General features: G+C 53.6%; 1 protein-coding gene across 5 annotated transcripts in view; it reads right to left on the bottom strand.

Annotated features, from left to right (window-relative positions):
• Positions 1–18,345, bottom strand: part of SIRPA (signal regulatory protein alpha) — a 43,748-nt gene that overhangs the window by 14,468 nt on the left and 10,935 nt on the right. For all 5 annotated transcript variants that reach the window (XM_036009645.1, XM_036009643.1, XM_036009644.1 and 2 more), the window contains exons 3-5: positions 8,770–9,123; positions 2,663–2,983; positions 1,766–2,089 (exon numbers count right to left, since the gene is read on the bottom strand). In XM_036009645.1, coding sequence (XP_035865538.1) covers positions 1,766–2,089; positions 2,663–2,983; positions 8,770–9,123 — 999 coding nt within the window. The remainder of the gene's footprint in view (positions 1–1,765; positions 2,090–2,662; positions 2,984–8,769; positions 9,124–18,345) is intronic.

Here is an 18,345-nt window from a genome sequence, read left to right on the forward strand (position 1 = left end):
ACGCCGAGGTGCCGGGAGGGAAACTGTTTGGCGCTGAGGCCAGAGTGGAAACCGGGCTGTAGGACGTGGGCACGGACGTCACTCCCGAGGGACAGAGACACGCTCTTCCTCGTCTGAGTGGGACCAGGGTGGCCACGTGGTGACACGGGTCCATCCAGAACCCAGAGTCACAAGGGGCGCAGTGAGGAGGGGCAGACATGCAGGTGACTAGTGGGCTCTGGAGACCTCTCAGGGTCTGTCCACGGATTTTTGCCTGGTACCTGGGCGTAGGGGCTCTGACCCCAGGGGGCAGGGCCGAGCTGCAGACACGTGGGCTCAGATCAGCGCCCCTGTTGTGTGGCCTCGAGCGAGTCACTTAGACCTCCACACACGGGCTTCCTCCTGGGTCCCTGAGGCCAGGAATAATCTTCACTACATTGGATAGCTCTGGGGATGACTCAGTCGCTGACCAAATAGCCACTGTGTGCCACTGAATGCCTACTGTGTGCCAGGGCCTGAAGCTACGTTGCCAGGGTTCCCAGCAGCTGGGACTCAAAGGTAGGGTCACAAAGCTCCTCTCCTTCAGCATGGCCATGTGTAAGCAGAGGGGCCCCAAGAGAGGTGCTGACTTGTCCACCGTCACCAGCAGGTCTGTGACAGAGCCACAGGTTTATCTGCACATCCTGTGTCCTAGGGCAGTGCTCACCCTATGAAAGCCAGGCCTCAGTGACATCAAAGGGACACCCTCACAGGGTCACAGAATTCCTTTACAACTCCCTGTTCCCTTGAAGGACGTATGGAGGGAAGAAATGGCCTTTGTCCTAATCCGTAATCCACTCAAAGGGTCTGCTATGGAGAAGGCATAGCCATGCTAACGACAGGTGGTGGAACCGAAATGCCAACCAGGTGCTGCCATTTGAAGAAACAGAGACACACGACAACACACTGAGAGGGGCTGAGAAAGTGACACCCTGACACCCTGCACTCCCCCACGAGAGAGGCACATGACCATCATCTACACCAGCATGCACTTTGTCCTTGAAACACGCTTTGGAAAACCGTCCTGCAGAGACGGCTGCACACGTGACATAATACATACCAGGACACTGATTGCAGGGGGGATTATACTTGGGGAAAACCACACACATCCTGAAGCCCTGCCCATTCCCTGGGGGGCAGGCTCAAAATGGCAGCCAGGGAGCCCAGGTGGAGGTGAGAGAGATCGAGGAAGGGGGAGGGGCCAACGTGGACAGTGAGCGCAGTGACTGCTGGGTGAAGACAGCAAGAGGGCAGGGAACAGCATGGTCTCCCTCTGTCCCTCCCTCTTTCTTTAACGTATGTTGATGTCAAAAGATCTATGAAGACATGTACCAAACTCCTTCCAGTGCTGACTATGGGGTTTGGGGTTTGGTGGAGGGGAGCTCACTTCAAAATTCTACTTTCTATCTACAGACTTCTAGATTGTTCTATAGTAAGCATGAATGAATACTTGTAACATTAAAAAATGATAAAACTTAGCCCTGGCTGGCGTAGCTCAGTGGATTGAGCGCAGGCTTCGAACCAAAGCATTGCAGGTTCGATTCCCCGTCAGGGCACATGCCTGGGTTGCTGGCCACTGCCCCCAGCAACCGCACATTGATGTTTCTATCTCTCTTTCTCCCTCCCTTCCTTCTCTAAAAAATAAATAAATAAAATCTTAAAAAAAAGATAAGCCTCCAAACTCAGAATTTTATTTAAAAAATGATAAAATTTAAATAGAGCTGGTCAGTTGGGGTAGAGGCCTCACCAGGGGATCCATCTGGAATTGGGCCCTTCTGGTGAGCCGCCAGGGTGAGGTTCTCGCTGACGGCTGGCTGCCCATCATGCTGCACCAGACAGGTGAGCACCATGTCCTCCCCACGGGCAGATGAGTTCACCAGGATCCAGCTCCCCCAGGTGAAGGTCCCATCCTTGTTCTCTGTGTGGGTTGAGGGCGTTTCTGATCGGGACGTGTTTCCGTTCTTCAACCAGGTCAGCTGTAGGTGCTGGGGGTAGAAGTTCTTCACCTGACAGGTGACGTTAGTCTGGTTCTCTGGCACGGTGTGGTGGGAAACCTCCAAGGTGGGCGGAACTGAAACAGCACAGGGCAGAGGCTCTGACCTCGTGGACACACAGATCACAGAGAAGCCACCCATAATGTAGCTCCCCCACCACTGCAGGGGGTAATTCAGGACAGTGCTAGGTGTGCAGCAGGTGCTCAGAACTCAGGGCTCACTTTGCATGTGAATGAAATTACTAAGCTCAGTGCCCTGCACACAGTAGGTGCTCAAGAACTGGGAGCTGCTATTAGGGTGATAGGAGGAAATCACGAAGCATAGCTCTGGCATGCAGTTGGAAGATAATAACTGTAGCAAAATAAATGAAACCATCAAACACACAGGATCTTAGTTTATAGTAGGTGCCCAGTTATTGGAGTTGCTCTTGGTAAAGCAGATGAAACTAGCAAGTAGAGTGGTAGGTGTTCCCCTGGTCACTGCCATTAAACAGTGGTGAGTGACAGGCACCTCCAGGGCCTGGTGATGGGAAGGACTGTCAGGAATTAGATTCCAGGGAAATCACACTCTGGAGCAAATGGCAGGGGGCGGCACAGACTTAGAGGGAAGGAGCCAGGTATGGGCTGGGGCTGGGTGTGAGGGACATCTACCTCGGATGGTCTCAGACAGGTTGGCAGTCCCACGAAGAGGAGGGCCCCCCTTCAGGGTGACATGGTCCACCTGGCAGATGACCTGGGAGCGGACATCCCCCCGGGCCAGCCGCACCTTGGCTGTGCTGGAGATGTTGTAGGAAGGGCTGTCTCCCTCTGGGTCCACGGTGGGCTGGGAGGCTGGGAACTCATTCCCGTCTTTGAACCATCTCAGGATGATGTTCCTGGGGGAGAAGCCGTGGGACTCGCAGGTGAAGCTCACTGTCTGCCCCGGTGTGGCCCTCCCCGTGGGGGCTGACACCACGGGGGGAGAGGGCTGGGCTTTAAAAGGAGCACAATGAACAATGAACATGACAGTGACCATCACCACCAGTGACAAGCATGTGACATTGTCAAGAACCTTCTCATATTATTATTTTTTATCCTCTAACAATGCTAGGAGGTCATGTCATCATCCCCATCTTACACAGAAGGACACTCAGGTCCCCAGAGGTGAACCCTGAGTGAGGGGCAGGGCCCACAAGCAGCTCTAGGCCTGAGTTCAAAGTGCACCTTCCTTCCCCCGCAGGTGACCTCCCTCCAGTCTGGGGTGGGTAACAGCAGTACTGAGTGCTCTCCCTCTTCGTATTAACTCCCCTGTCTGGCCTTCCCTGACACCTCCCTGACCTCACAGACAGTGTTCACAGAGTGAATGCGGGGGAAGCCGTGAGGGTCGGACCCCATGGAGTGGAACAGGCTGGCAGCCGAGGAGAGGGGCAGCCAGGGCACATCCCAGTCCCACCTGTGAGAGGGGACAGCAGGCACTTCTCCTGCAGATCAGCTCTTTGCAGCTCTTCTCTGGCTGCAGGGAGGGTGCAATCAGGCAATGGAAGCTGTTTTGCTTTGAGTGAAACAGAATATGCTTCGCAAAAATAAACAGACACAAATCTATTTTGAATCTGGACTTGGTTTACATCCAGAACTCTTCTTTCAGGTGTTTATGGGTCCACTCCCTGGTTTTCCTCCTGTCCGCACATATTCCCATAGGGGGGAATCCGTGTCAGTCCCTGAATTTCAAAGGGAGGGGGCGATAGGAATTTTTTTTGAATTTGGGGTCTTCTCAGTTTTGGGTTGAAAATAAAGTTCACTGAGTGCTGAGAAAGCCAAATGTGATTAATTTTATTTAGGTATTTATTTCATTTATTGTGGTGGCATTGGTTAGTAAAATTATGTAGGTGTCAGGTGTGCAAGTCTATAACACATCATCTGTATGTTGTATTGTGTGCTCACTGTCTCAGGTAAAGACTCCTTCCATCGCCACTGTCCCTCCTACCTCCCCCTTCCCCTCTGCTCATCACCATACTGCTGTCCATGTCTGTGAGGTCTTTGCTTTTTTGCTTAATCCCTTCACTTTTCTGACCCAACCCCACAACCTGCTCTACTCTGACTCATTTTCTTAGTCGTTAGTAAATTAGAAGAGACACAGACACAGGCCCACAGAGCAGGCAGGACTCTGCCTGTGTCCTGAAAGCATCCACACACCCCAGAATCCAAAGCGAGAGCAGTGTCTTCCTGGAGAAAGGTTCTGCAGGGTGTCTTGAAATTGTTAGTATCACCCAACACGACCTCTAACTGTGGGCAGACAGCAAATATTAACAAGTGTTTGCATCTGTATATATCTACTTTGCTTTCTAAACCTCATCAAACATTTTGAGGACATAGATAAGGGGGTGTCACTTGAAGAAGTCAAGTCATAAGAACACCAGCAGCCTGGATGTCACTGGGGGGATGGACACTGGGATCAGTTACCATTGATCAGGAGCCTCTTGGGCTCCTGCTGATGAACTGATACCCCTCTGCTCCTCAGCTGCTCACCCTCCCATCACCCTGCAGGCCGGCCCTGGTGGACTCACTCATGGGAGGAGGCTGAGAGGGGAACCCGGCTGGCCAAGGGCACACGGGGAGCAAAGGGCAGGGCTCATCTCTCTGTACTCAGGTTAATTTTAGCATCTCTGTTCTTTATCCTTGAGCCTCAGTGTCTGAAGTGGATCAAAACACCACCCTGGTAAGAAGAATGAGGACGAATGTAAAACAGAGCCTGGCATATAGTAGCTGCTTACTAAATGACACCTATGACTGTCAGCACAAGGCCTTGTCTTTCCAGTTGTGAAACCACCTGTTCTTTAGGCAGTAAAAAGGCGGGGGGAAAAGCATAGTGGAAACACCAAGAAAAGTCTCAAATTGTGCTCCCCACAGTGGCCGTGCAAAACCCAGATGAAGAAAGCAGAGAGACACCAAATTATGGTTCTCGCCCTTAAAAAAAAAATGATCCCTTCAGGAAACAAGTTTGAACTGACTTTGAAAACACACAGGAGACCTGAGGCGTTTTCCTGCAGATCAGCTCTTTGTAGAAGCTGGGGGCATTTTGAAAAAGGAGAGCAGATTTCGGGCGTGACATACTGGTGTGTTGGGCAGGAAAGGCTCTGGGGCTGGGCAGTGCGTATTTGTGAGATTTCAGAGCCTGCCCAGACACACAGGTGCTTAAAGATGGAAGGTGTTCCCAGCCATGGAGCTGGGATCTAACAGGGTGTCCTGGCTGTGCGTCCTCAGGCCTGGAGACAGCAGGGTGCCACTCTCAGTCCTGGCCTGCTCTGAGGAGGGTGTCCCTGAACCTCCACTCAGGCTCATTTTCTTGGGCCTCTGATGACCTGTCACCTGGCACATGAGATTCCGAAGCACCCACATCACCCAAAGGTGTTGTTCTCACAGCCCCAGCAGCAGGGGGGGCCACCTTTATCAGGGGAAAGAATATGAGGTTTCCTCTGTGACCCCAGAGAACATCTAGCTCAGGGCTCTCTGCCCTGGTTCTGCACTAGCAGCCTCTGGGTAGTTAAAAAAATTCAGCTGCCAGGCCCACACCTGAGCAATTAAATCAAGTCCTAGGATAGAGCCAGGTGATTCCGGTGAGCAGCCAAGGTTGAAAGGCATGGAGCCTCACGACCAGCCTCACTATATCGAAGCCTGGAAAGGAAAGTGACCCATCCGAGGTCCTATGGCTTCAGCCTGTCATAGCCCACATTCACTGAACATCTACTACGTGTCAGACACTGCTCTGATCACTGTGCATGCGTTCGCTCACTCAGTCCTCAGAGCTGCTCTGTGAGGTCGGTGCTGTCCCTGACAGATGAGGGCACCAGGCACAGTGTGGGGAATCGATGAGTCAGAGGTCACAGGCCGGGAATTGGCAGAGCTGGGATCTGGGACCAGGCAGGGGGCTCAGTGCATGCGCTCACCCTGTGGGCACTGATGCTCAGTGACACTGATTTGCCCATCAGAGGCTTTCCAGACATCCCCTCCTCTCCTCATGGACCCCTGAGTGGGAGCTGGGACTATCACCCCTGCACAGACGGGGACACTGAGGACCCCAGGGACACTGAGACCTGCCCAGGACCACAAGGCTCACTGTATGTTCACAGCATCCTGCAGAGACTGGTGGGATTACCCACTTCTGCAGGTGGTACCTTGTGCTCAAATCTTTCCACTCTCCTCAAGTCCAAGGTTATCACCATTGTACTGATGAGGAAATAGGTGAGAGACTGTCTTGTCGCCTGCCAGTGTGTCCCCAAAACTTCCTGTGACCCCGAGCTTCATGTCCATCTACAGGGCAGGTGTCCCACCTACAGGAGCCTGACATTGACCCCCTCTCCCGTTCTCTCTGAGATTCTTGACTTCAAGCAACTGCAGGGAGCAGTCACCTCTGAGTGCCCAGGCCTGGGGAATCCTGTACCAATAAACAGAAGACGTGGGCTCCAGACAACTGGGTCTAGAATATGAACTCTTGCTCTCCTGGGGGCCAGTGCCCTCTAGGAAATGTTTCCCCCTCTTCATCCTCAGTCTGCAGGTCCTGGATTGCTATGCATGGTGTTGCTGGGGGTACAGTGACCCCTAGTGATCCTCTAGCCAGGCCACTGTCCCCAGACTGTTCCTGTGGGTGCTCAGTGAAGGACAAACAGCACAACAGAGGGGAAATCCTCCTGAACCCTTTTGTGTGCTGAGCCCAGGCTCAGGGTCAGCACATCATAGGACACTTGAACATCTTTCTCCTCTGGGTTGTGAAACTATTTCCGTGTCCCCACACAGGACTTCCATGTTAATGCCTATTGCTGAAGAACAGAACAACACAAGATTTTAAAGGAGAGGCTGGAGCTTTTTGCACACGTTGACAAATACCATGGGGTATTGCAGAGAGTGGGGCTGTGAGTCAGGGTGCCTGGGGTTCAAATCCTGTCTCCTCATCCTGCTCAGGTCAGGTCTCCTTTCTGAGCCTCAGAGCCCTCACTTGTCAAAGAAGCAACAGAGGCCCCACCCTCACTGCACTGGTTCTAAGGTAAATGCTGTGATAAAGACATAGCTCCTGCCCCTCCCACATCCCGCTTCCTCACCCAGGGCGTCCTCTGGGCAGGCAGCTTGGGGAAGAGGAAGGAGCATCTACCAGGGGGCGGCAGACCTGAGATGGAGCCACTTAGTACCTGTGATTACCCATACAAGGGATGCACCATCAGGGAACTCTTGTAATATCTGAAAATTCGGGCAAAGCCACCTTCCCTGCCTATGTCCAGGGGTTGTAGAGAGACTCCATTGTTACCACGTCTAGGAGGAAATTTGGCAATATCCACACAAGTTAAAATGCACACACCCTCTGACATAGCAATGCCACTTCCAGGGGGCATCTCCCTCTTGACAAGTGACACATGGACAAGGTTATCCCCTGCATCACTGTTCTAATAGCCAGAGGTTGGAAACAACATATGTCCATCAATAAACTGTCAATGAACAATGCTGTCTCCATATGCTGGAGGGTGAGGCAGCAGGTGAAGAAGGGGCAACTGTAGGTGCTGATGGGGCTGCTTGTGGATGTGGATGGGGCTGAAGGCTGGGAGGGGATTTCTGAAGCACCTTGGGCTTCAGGGTCTGATGCGAGGAGCATGTGAACCTTTGGGAAACCAATGTAACAGAGAAATGCTAGTTCTAGGTTTCATGGTTTGTTTTAATGCGTTTTTATCGAGTGCTTACATGTACCAGGCTCTCTGATGGAAAGAGTGTCCAAAGTCGGGGGAAAGAAGTAGCTGGCCTGGAATCAGCTAGGGCTCTGGGACAATCCCCTCAGTCATTGGCCATGAGACTGTGGGCAAGGCCCCTGCCACCTGTTGGCCTCAGGTTCCCATTTGTGCATGGAAGAGGAGGAGTTGGGCTGGATAGTCTAAAGGTTGTTGTGGGCTGACATTCCAGGATTCAGGATCCTGGGCTGAAAACCCTAAATAAGCATTTTTGCTGCCTTTCTGGAATGACCCCCAAACCACCCACGTGGGTAGCCTCTTCCCAGGGTGAGGCACATTCTGAGATGACCCAACTCTGCTCAGACCCTAAGTGACAGTGTGACCGGGTCCCTGAAATAAAGGGGGTTTATCAGACAGACCCACAGTGAGTGCCCAACCTCTGGCACCTCCTCCCTGCAGGGCTGGCAGAGCAAACAGGGAGGCTGTGCCCCTTAGGGATGTCTTCTCCTGTGATGCTTCTGAGGAAGAAATAAAGAAACACGTCCCCCCTCCCTGCCCTGCATGGGTCTCTCCCAGCTGCAGGGAGGAGAAGGAAGCTTCGTGGGAGAAGAGCTCTGCCTGCTCAGTGCCCTGCAGCTCCCTCAGCACCCAGGGCGGAGCCTGGCTCCCAGCGGGTGTCAGTGAGTGTCAGTGAGGGGGGCTTGGCCACACTGAGGGGAGCGCTCCCTGGAGGCAGGGGTGAGGCCTGACCTTGTGATGGGCAAGTCCCTCAGACCTTCAGTTCCCTCGTCCCCAGAACTAAGAGGCTGGACAGGATTAGACCTAAGGATTAGAACTAAGGGCTGGGGAGCCACGCAGACGAAGGCTCCAGACTTTTCCCACCCTTTACCAGCCATGGGGCCTGAGGCTCAACTTCCCTGACCTGCAGGAGGGGTGACATCAGAACAGGAATCAGATCCTGACTATAAGCACCCATGACTGCACCTGGTTCTTAGTTGTTGCTGAAAGAACAGAGGTCATTCCTTCTGACTTGTCACACACCAGGGACGAAGGGTCCCACTCTGTACTCACCACTCACGGTGAGCCGAGTGCCTGCTCCAGACTTGAGCTCCGTGTTGTTAGGCTCTGCTTTGCGGAACTTCACACAGTAGTAGGTGCCAGTGTCTGCTGGGGTGATGTTGCTGATGCGGATGGAAAAGTCCATGTTGTTTTTCCTTGTGGTGTTTGCAGCAGTTGTTACTCGGGGGGAGTGGCCTCCTTTTTGACTGTAGATTAACTCCCGGCCTGGCCCTGTCCCCCTGAACCACTGTACAGGCCCCACGGGGGAAATGGAGGTCACACTGCAGCTCAGAGTGGCCGTCTCTCCAGCTGCCACTGACACTGACTTCTCAGGCTGAATCACCCGCAGCTCCTCGCCTGCCCCTCCTGGAGGGAAACACAGAAAAGGTATTTTTTTAAATCTATTTGTGATAATGTAGATTTTGTAAATATTTATTAAAAACAGTGGGCCTTGAGCTCAACACATGGCATGTATCAAACATGTAACCTTTACAGTGAACCTACAATGTGAGGGCCCATTATAAAAGATGGAACCAAGGCACAGAGAGGTTAGGTGATGGGGCAGAGGGTGGGTCTGAGCTCCCGAGCCCGCTCTGGAAGAGTTATGTCTGAGCTCGGCTCTGAATTCAAATCTGAATTCAGCAGGAAGGGGCACAGCCTTCCTAGCAGAAAACAGGCAAAGGCTCAGAGGTGGGTGGCAGCTTTGTGTGTGTGAGGGGCTATCTAGGGGGTTTAGCTATTGTTTCAAACCTGGCCCAGGAAGCCGGCCTCCAGCAGGGAAGCTGGACTCAGCAGCCAGGGCTCCTGCAGGCTGTGAAGTAGTGAAATAGTGAAGTAGGAGGACTTGGGTGTGGCTCAGGGCTGACTACCGTGTGACCTTGGCCATCACTAGGGCCACCGAGAGAATCCAGTGGGGACTCTGGTAAGTGCACTTGATACTGCCATGTACCATATGAGTGTGAGTGCTGCCCTTAGGTGGGCAGGTCCCTTCACTGTCCTCTCAGCCTTCGTGTCCTCATCCGTCAGTTACATGACCCCATTTCGCTGTGTCTCTGGTAGGACTGACCAACAAGCCTGGGCCAGGGCAGTGTCCAAATGAAACATCTGGTCTCTGAAGCCACCTGACATGGTTTGAAACCTGGCTCACCTTTTGTTTATATGTAACCTAGTTTATCCATTGGTTTTGGGTCTCAGTTTTCTTATCTACAAAATGGGTAGACACACCTAGTCCTCTGTTTTAAGTCACTTAGCACCAAGCTGGGCACAGGGGAAGCTACTGTGATTATACAATGCATAAATGAGGGAGGGTCTGTTTCTGAAACTTCACTTCAACCAACCCTCGCTGATGCTGATGGTCCTATAAACCAGGCCGTGCTGGGGCCTCAAGGGCTTCTAGACTGGGCAGCTGGGAGGAGTCCTAGAGATCAGTGGTGGGGAGAGGGGACCTGAGCCCCAAATTGGAGAGGACTGGGGCACATGAGGCAGACTCTGGGCAGAGGAGATGGGGAGGGGAGGGGAGGACACAGCCAGGAGGGGGAACAGGCAGGTGAAGGTACTGGGACATGTACTGCAGGCACTCAGAGCTAGTCACAGCCAGGGCTCTGGTTCTGAAGAAGGTGGGAGTGGGGAGAAAAGACCCCATAAAGATCTTGGGGCAGGGGGAGAGAGTTCTCTCCCTCTTTCTCCAGAGATAGGCAGAGGGAGAAACAGTAAGAGAATGAGGGAGACAGTGCGGGGAGGAGAGAATAAGAGAGATGGAGACATGGAGACATGGAGGGGTGGCAGCCTGTTACAGGTGCAGAAGGGCCACCTGGTCTCTGCCTGGGAGCTCCCTCACCCACAATGTGATGCGGTCCTGTCCTGACCTAGGCCACCACTGCCTTGTACATGAGACAGGGCTGCAGCTGATGCCCTGAGCAGCCCTCTCTGGCTCTGGCCAGGTAGGAGGGAGACTTTGTGCATTTGCCCACCAGCCAGTGGCCTGGCACCACCCCACCGGCAGGGGCAGGGTGTCCGAGGGAAGGGAGGCCCACGGACTCTATCTGCGCTCACTGGGGAAGCCCAGGGCCTCAGGTCAGACCTCTCATCCCCATGCCTGTTGTCCCAGCCCTGACTCCTAGGCCAGGGATTGTCCCTTTCTCATGGCAGGTGAGCAGTGACTCAGTGGCAGCCAGACCTGGAAGATGCAGGGCAGAGTCCACAGAGGACAGGGGCTCGGGGTGCAACTGGTGGCCAGGTGTGTGAGAGGCAACAGAGGAGGCCAACAGAAGCCAGCAGTGACCCAGAAACACCTGGGACAGCACCAACAATGCCAACAGCATCCAGCCAGGAGCATTCCCCGTGGGTCTGCACTCCAGCTGGAGACTGGACGAACTGGAAATGCCACTGGAGGCAGCACAGGCAGGTCCAGCGGGCCCATGGAGAGCAGGGTTCCCCCCCTAGCCAGCTCAGCACCCGCCCTCCCTGGGCCTCCACCTTCCATACAGTGGCCATCTGCCCCCACCCCCTCATGACAGTCATGAGGACCATGACACAGCTGGGACATAGGTGCCTGCTGCATGGATGCTGGTCAAATTTTAGTTTCTGTTCCCACTATGATGACAGACACATTATTTATATACTGGATTTTCTCTGGACTGTCATGTCCCCCAAACAACATGTAGGATTCACAAGGGACTCTCTCCAACCCCGTCTGCAGGTGTCCGGCACACACCAGGCCCTCAGTAACAACCTGTTGAATGCACCCACGAATGAATGAGCGAAGGAGGACTCCTGGGCAAATCCCCTCTCTGAGCCTCTTTCCTTGTCTGTTAATGGAGCTGACAGGCAAGCCTGGGGCCTGGGACAGTGGCTTGCCTGCAGACGATGCGTATAATTCATGGCAGTTATTATTATCTTTATCAATAACACCGCATGGGGCTGTGAGTCAGCGGTTGTGAGGGGAGCAGTATGAGCAGAGGAGGAGGCTGCAGAGCCAGGCGTGTGCACGTGTGAGCAGGGCTATCCCTGTGGCACGTCCAGGCCTGCAGTCACACCGGGCAGGCGGCTGCAGAATCTGGAGCTGTGCAGGGCTGCCCCAACCCCACTTCACTGTAAGTCCTCTCCACCAACCACAGCCAGACTTAGGCAGCTTAATTAATTAGCTGGTGTTTATAAAGTGTTTGGAGAATTTTAAAAGTGTGATGTAAGTGCCAAATATTATTTTAATCTGTGCATGTGTGTGTTTTTTTGCAGCAGAGGGTTTTTTCCCTGCTTGCTTGCTTTTTCTTTTTTTCTGCAGGTTCTGTTCTAGGCACTGGGCTTGTTAAAACTCACTCCTGCGGTTCTGGGCCTGGGGTCATCATGCTGGCATCACTGACAAAACCACTTCCTGCTCTCTCCTGCCCTCCTGGCAGATGGAGAGACTGTCCAGGGGCCTGAACTGTCCACCTCTGGGAGAGGAGGATGGCTGGGCAGGCTTTGTCACATGCTGCGGTGGGAGTGGAAACTGGAGCATCCTTTTGGGAAAGCAGTCTGGCAGGAGGTGCCAAAAGGGTGAGAGCTCTCCGGAGTGGGGTTCCTGAATAACGATCTTAAAAAGTTGGGAAAAAACCCAATGGTCGATGATAGGGAATGGCTGGGTGAATCGTGGCCTGTGCCCAGGTGGAATTACAGGTACCATGGAAGGCGATCGTAATGAAAACTGTGGTTACCTGGAAGTTTCTGCATGGCATAATTTTAAATGATGTTGAGATTATGCAAATAAAACCTGTTCATTGCAAAGCGTTTAGAGAAAAAAACTATAAAAACAAAATAGTGACAAAAACCCCAAAATAACGATCTCATAGAATACCATCAAAGACAACCGAGATCAACATTTTGATGTAGTTAAAATATGAGTGAATCAAAACAATGTAAAATTATACTCAGAGAACTAAGGCTATGCACAGACATTCCGCTCCATTCACTCGGTTCTGATAAAAATGAAGAAATGGAAATAGCCTGACGTCCAAGGAAAGGGGACCAGCCGAGGCTGTGGTGCTGAGCCCACACGAGGGCAGGCCCACAGCCCCGGCAGTGGCGTTGTGGGACGGCAGTGACCGGCGGAGACACGCCAGGGACTCACGATGACTCACTGCGCGGCATTTCCAGTGTGATCCCAGACTTCCGGCTTTGACAAAAAAGATATATGACATTAAAGATCAGCAGTGATTAACTGTGAGTAGTAGATTTACAAGGGATTTTGTCTTATGTTTTCCGTTTGCATTACTTGTGCGATAAAAAGAAGGGAAACTATGTTTTAGTACACTCTCGACTTCATAAAGCAAAATAAAACTGCGTATGAATAAGCAGCTGCAAGGTATTAGACAAAGCTGTCACACACAGCCCTCTTTGGATCATGAATCCAAAGCTGATAGGTTTTTCTTTTTTTCCTTCTATTTTGGGGAGCTTTGAGATTTTCTAAACTGAATATTAAAAAATATTTACAGTATCCCATTCTATAATAAAAATCTATACACATAGTATGTGTGTTACATCCCGGGTGGGGCGAAGGTAGGTTCACAGTTGTGAGTACGTGATGCAGAGTTTATTTGTTGCATTATTATTCATTAATTATTGTATCATTTTCCATGGGAACAACTGTAAACCTACTCTTGCCCACTCTGTGTGTGTTCAGTGTGTGAACGACCCTCCCTTCCAAGAAGTGTCTGTCTGTCTGTCCACCACTGTTTCCTCGGCCCCGGACCCAGTGCTTGGCACCGAGCAGATGCTCCGTAAACATGTGCGGGCTGACCTACCGATGGACTGTCCAGAGTGATGGACGCTAGATGCTGAGGGTGTTACGTCTGGGAAGTAGGGCCTGAGGGGCACATTTTCTTCTTACTCTACAGTAAATACTATATTGAAGCCTCTCTTTCTCTCTCTCTCGCAGTGAACATTTACTGCTTTGGGAAAAAATTAAAGGAATGAATAAAACCCGTGAGGAAGTTTTCTGACGAAAGGAGTCAGCACCGTGGGTGCTGCCGCCCTGTGTATTTGCTGTGAGGGGCACCCGATGTCCACGGGCCGCGGGTGCCCACAGCCCAGAGGCGGCCGGTGATGAATTACTGGAGTCTGTTGAGCGCCAGGCCCTGAGCTGAGCAAGGGCTGTGGGGCAGCTCTGTCCTTGGCCTCGTGGAACTTGCTCACGAGCAGAGAAGGCAGACTTTAAAGAAATAGATCAAGTGATTACATTTGGGCCGAACCCCAGCCCCTCAGACAAGTGACTCCCGCTGGCATCTCCGACCCCACCCCGGTGACCTGCAGCTCCCCCTGCCCTAGTCTTCCCCACCTTCCACAGCCAGGCCACAGAGGGCAAGAGATGAGGTGAGAAGGGGGCTGAGAATGGACCATCAGGTTTGGAGACTGGGTGAGATATGTCTCCAAGCGTGATGGTTCATTATATACATATGTTTTCTGTGTTCATATGTGGCTTTCCAGATTAAGAAAAAATGAAAACAGTTTTCATCACACGTGAAAAAATAAGCATGGATGCTTTTCTAACAGGAAAACAAATCAACTTAGACCCTAAAGTTGCTGGAGAGAAAACAGGGCCACCGTGGCCCCTGGCTGTGATTCCTGCAGAAGCCCACCTCCTCGGGCACAGAGGACAAAGCTGAAACGCCCATTTCCCAAGAGCCAGCGCTGCCCAAACCAGCGCTCACTGCCACTTGCGTGGGAGCCTGCCGATTGCCCCCAAGCAGGGGCCTTGGAACTGGGTGGAGGCCACCCATCAGGTTTCCACCAACAAGGAACCCGAGGCCCAGGTGTGGGGCATGGCTGGAGCGCTGGTCCTGTCTGGGGCTCAGCACCCCAAGATGGCTGGAATGACACCCCTGCCTGCCCGCACAGCAGGGGGAGCTGACACCCCCTTCCCTGACTACAGTCAGGAGCATCACTAGCTATCCTGGGTGTGGGGGCTGCTGGTGCGTCAGCCCATGAGCACAGCAGCACCGCCTCAGGGGCTGCCTAAGATCTGATGACTGTGTGTGAGCGTGAGTGTGAGATGCAGGCGTGTGGATGAGAGCATGCACACAGGAACGAAAAAGAGCAGCTGAGGGAGTGTGTACACACGCGCCTGAGGGTTGTCGAGTGCAAGCATTCACACATGAATGCATGGGTGGAACTGGGGGCATGCACACAGGTGAGCGTGTGCACAAGACGATGCACGTGTGTAGAAATGTGTGACAGTGCAGCTCACGGTGTGTCTGAATGTGGTTCAGCGAACAGGGGCACAAGGGGTGTGAACTGTGTGCACGAGTATCTGAGTCGCAGGTGGCCTGGGTGTGTCTGCGAAGGTGTGAGCAGATGTCTGGGCAGGTGTGAGCATGGCAGTGCTTGTGGATGCACTTGCAGAGAAGGGAGCACAGGAGAGACAGGCATGTGAGTGAGATGTGTACACGAGTGTGTGTGTGGTGGGTGTGTGCCCCGAGAGGCCTGTGTGTGGCGGGAGTGGTGTGCACGTGAGTGTGATGCGAGAGGGAGTGCACTGACGCAGTGCTGGGGGCAGGGATGCCAGCTGGGTGGGCCCACTGCCGGTGTGCACCGTTGTCCACATGCCAGGGTGTAGCGAGGAGGAGGGTAGGAGGGATGCTTCTTTCAAATCCTTCTGGTGGGCACAGCCATGCACGCACCTGATACAGGCTCCTGCCTTGAGAGGAGGCTCGAATCTTTACTGACACAGGCTTACTATGCGTGGCCACAGGGCACAGCGGTGAGAGGCCAGCTTGGAGCCGCCCTGCTGGAGCCCACGACTCTGGGTGGGGGACAGATGGTCCCTGGGCTGATTCACGGAGGGGCTGCCTGGGTGATGGCTGTGTGGACCCACAGTTCCCGAGGGAGCTCAGGGCTCTGAAGCAGGTGTATCAGGGCTCCCACAGCCGTAGCTAGGCAATGAATTTTCTCTGGACTCACACTGATTCATTCATGCCCCTCAAAGCCCACTCTGCTGCCAGTCCCTGTCTTAGATGCCACACACCACAGCTGGGTAAGAGCTAGGTGGGGCAGAGTCCTGGGCATGGGCAACAACCATGTGCAGGCTGATCAGTGAGCAAGAAAATGTTTGGGGATGGGGCTTGGAAGAGGGGCATTATCTGGGATGACTTCCTGGAGGTGGTGGCCCATGAGCTAGGTCTTGAGGCTGACAGAGGCTAGGGAGAGAGGATGGTGTTTCAGGAGGGAGAAACCACATTAGGACAGGTACAGAGGGGAGAAAGGGGCCCTGGACAATCCAGGGACCAGGGCAGAGTCTTTGGGACATGTTTATTGGCTGGGAGCCAGCCGGGATGGGACCAGCCTGGGGCTGGGCTAACCTGACACCCTGCAGGAAGGCTTCAGCTGCCATCTGAACAACAGGCCAGCACTGGGAGCAGCCTACTGCTAAAACTGTGCAAACCCATCGTGCGGAGATACCACAGGTGTTGTGGAAGATACCGCCTGCATTGGAACCCACAAAGGGGGGCACACGTGTGGCATTGTAAATAAGGTGGGGGTGAGCCCAGCAGGCTCAGGGTGCTCTCTCCTCCACCCCCACTCCAGGAGACTCGGGGAGCTGGCCACCGTGCCACATCCTTGCAGGGAAAGGAGGACCCCAGGAGACCCTCCATGAAGCAGGCAAACTCTTAAGGGGCCAACACAGTCTAAAGCTCGGCCTCTGGGGCCAGAGAACAGCACATCGCATTTCTGACAGAGCGACTTGGCAATGCCACTTTTCCCTAAGTCTCCACTTCCTCACCTGTGAACGAGGGGACACCACCATCTCTGCCCCAGGTTAGAGGGTCAGCGGTCAGCAGAGCAGGACTGAAAACCGGACATTTCTCAGCTCCCCTCTCCCGCATGTCCCATCTGTCGGCAGACCCTGCCAGCTCAGCTTCCAAGAGTTGGTCAGACTCTGATCTCGCCCTTTCTTTAAATCCCCACCTGAGGACATTTCCATTTGCTTTTTTAGAGAGAGAGGAAGGGGGAGAGAAACACTGATGGGAGAGAAGCGGTGATTGATTGCCTCCGTATGCACCCAGACCGGGGATGCGCATCAGGACCAGGGGTCTTAGGTGCCAGGACCAGGGGTCGCACACGCCCGCACTGGACTGGGGATGCACCCACAGTCTAGGTATGTACCCTGACTGGGGATGGACCCTGCAGCCTTTCAGTTACGGGACAACGCTCCAACCGTGAGCCACACCGGCCAGGGCTCTGCTCTCTTCTTACCACCTGTCCCGCACCACCATCCCTCACCTGGACCCTTGTCTCAGTTTCTAAACCGGCCTCCCCCCTCCACCCCACCTCTGTCCAACACATACTCCCCAGCAGCCAGAACAGCCTGAGATATAAGCCAGGTAACATCCTTCCTCCGCCCCAAACCCTCCTGCAGGCCCCACTGCACTCAAAGGGAGACCCAGAATCCTTCCAGCGGCACCCAGGACCCTACAGCCTTGCTCCCGGGCATGCCAGGTCCCCTCTCACCTCAGGGCCTTTACACTGGCCATTGCCTCTGCCCCACACTCTGATCCACCTACATACTGGCTCCCTCGCCTCCTTCAGGCCTGAGAGGCCTTCCCTGGCCACCTGCATAAAACACAACCCTCTTGCCCAATGCCCCTTGCTTGGCTTTATTTTTCTCCTATCACCCACCACCCAGCATACTACATATTTGTTAACCTCTTTAGTGTCCACCTTCCCACTCCAGACTTACCCATCAGCCCTCTGAGAGTAAGGATTTAGCTTTGCTCCATGCAGTGCCCTCCAGGTTTATACCGGTGCCAGGCATTGGCTGAATGTATGTTTTTGTTTGGATTCTAACGCTGCCATTTAAAAGACCTTAGGGTATGTCTAACCCCTCTGGACTGCTGGTTTCTCATCTGTGGAATGGGGATGACGATAATGATAAAGATACTAATAGCAGTAACACCAGGGTAGTTTTGGGTGAAATGAAGATGAAGACCTCGGCGCTGTGCCTGGCACAGAGGAGGCACTCAACACCGGGCAGCTGTGCCCACACCCCGGATAACTTGGGGTGAAGGGTATGACACATGGTCACAGGTTTTAGTGGGAGAATCTGTTCACTCTGAGGTGAAACCAGTTCTGCCCCGATGCATGCACAAGACCACTCAGAACAGGACCTGAGAGCAGGGGGTTGGCGGCAGGGGTGAGGGGGGAAGCAGTGGGGCGGCAAAGGCCCTGGGGAGGGTTTGCTGGGTTCAGACAAGACCTGGCGGTGACAAAGAACTGCTTGCAGTGTGGCCCTGTTTGCAAAGCAGGAGGGAACAACTACCACCATGTGTGAGCTGTACGTGCCCTGTGTACCTACCGGGCCTAGGGGGACAGATGAGGCTTGGGCAGCAGGCAGGAGCCCTAACACCCCCACTCACTGTACTGAGTGCCTGAACAACCGAGGCATCTTCTTCCCACCTCCCCATTCTGCAGAGGGAGAAACTGAGGCCTGGCAAAACTGAGAACCCTGGCAGAGTCTTTCCAACCTCCAGGCCCAACAGCTCCTCTAGGACAGGCTGGGTCTACCCGGCCATGCCCTCGCGGGTACAGCGGGTGGGTGAGGCCAGACAGTGGGAAGCC

This window comes from Phyllostomus discolor, chromosome 9 (assembly GCF_004126475.2).
Source record: "Phyllostomus discolor isolate MPI-MPIP mPhyDis1 chromosome 9, mPhyDis1.pri.v3, whole genome shotgun sequence".
NCBI classification, from domain to species: Eukaryota; Metazoa; Chordata; class Mammalia; order Chiroptera; family Phyllostomidae; genus Phyllostomus; species Phyllostomus discolor.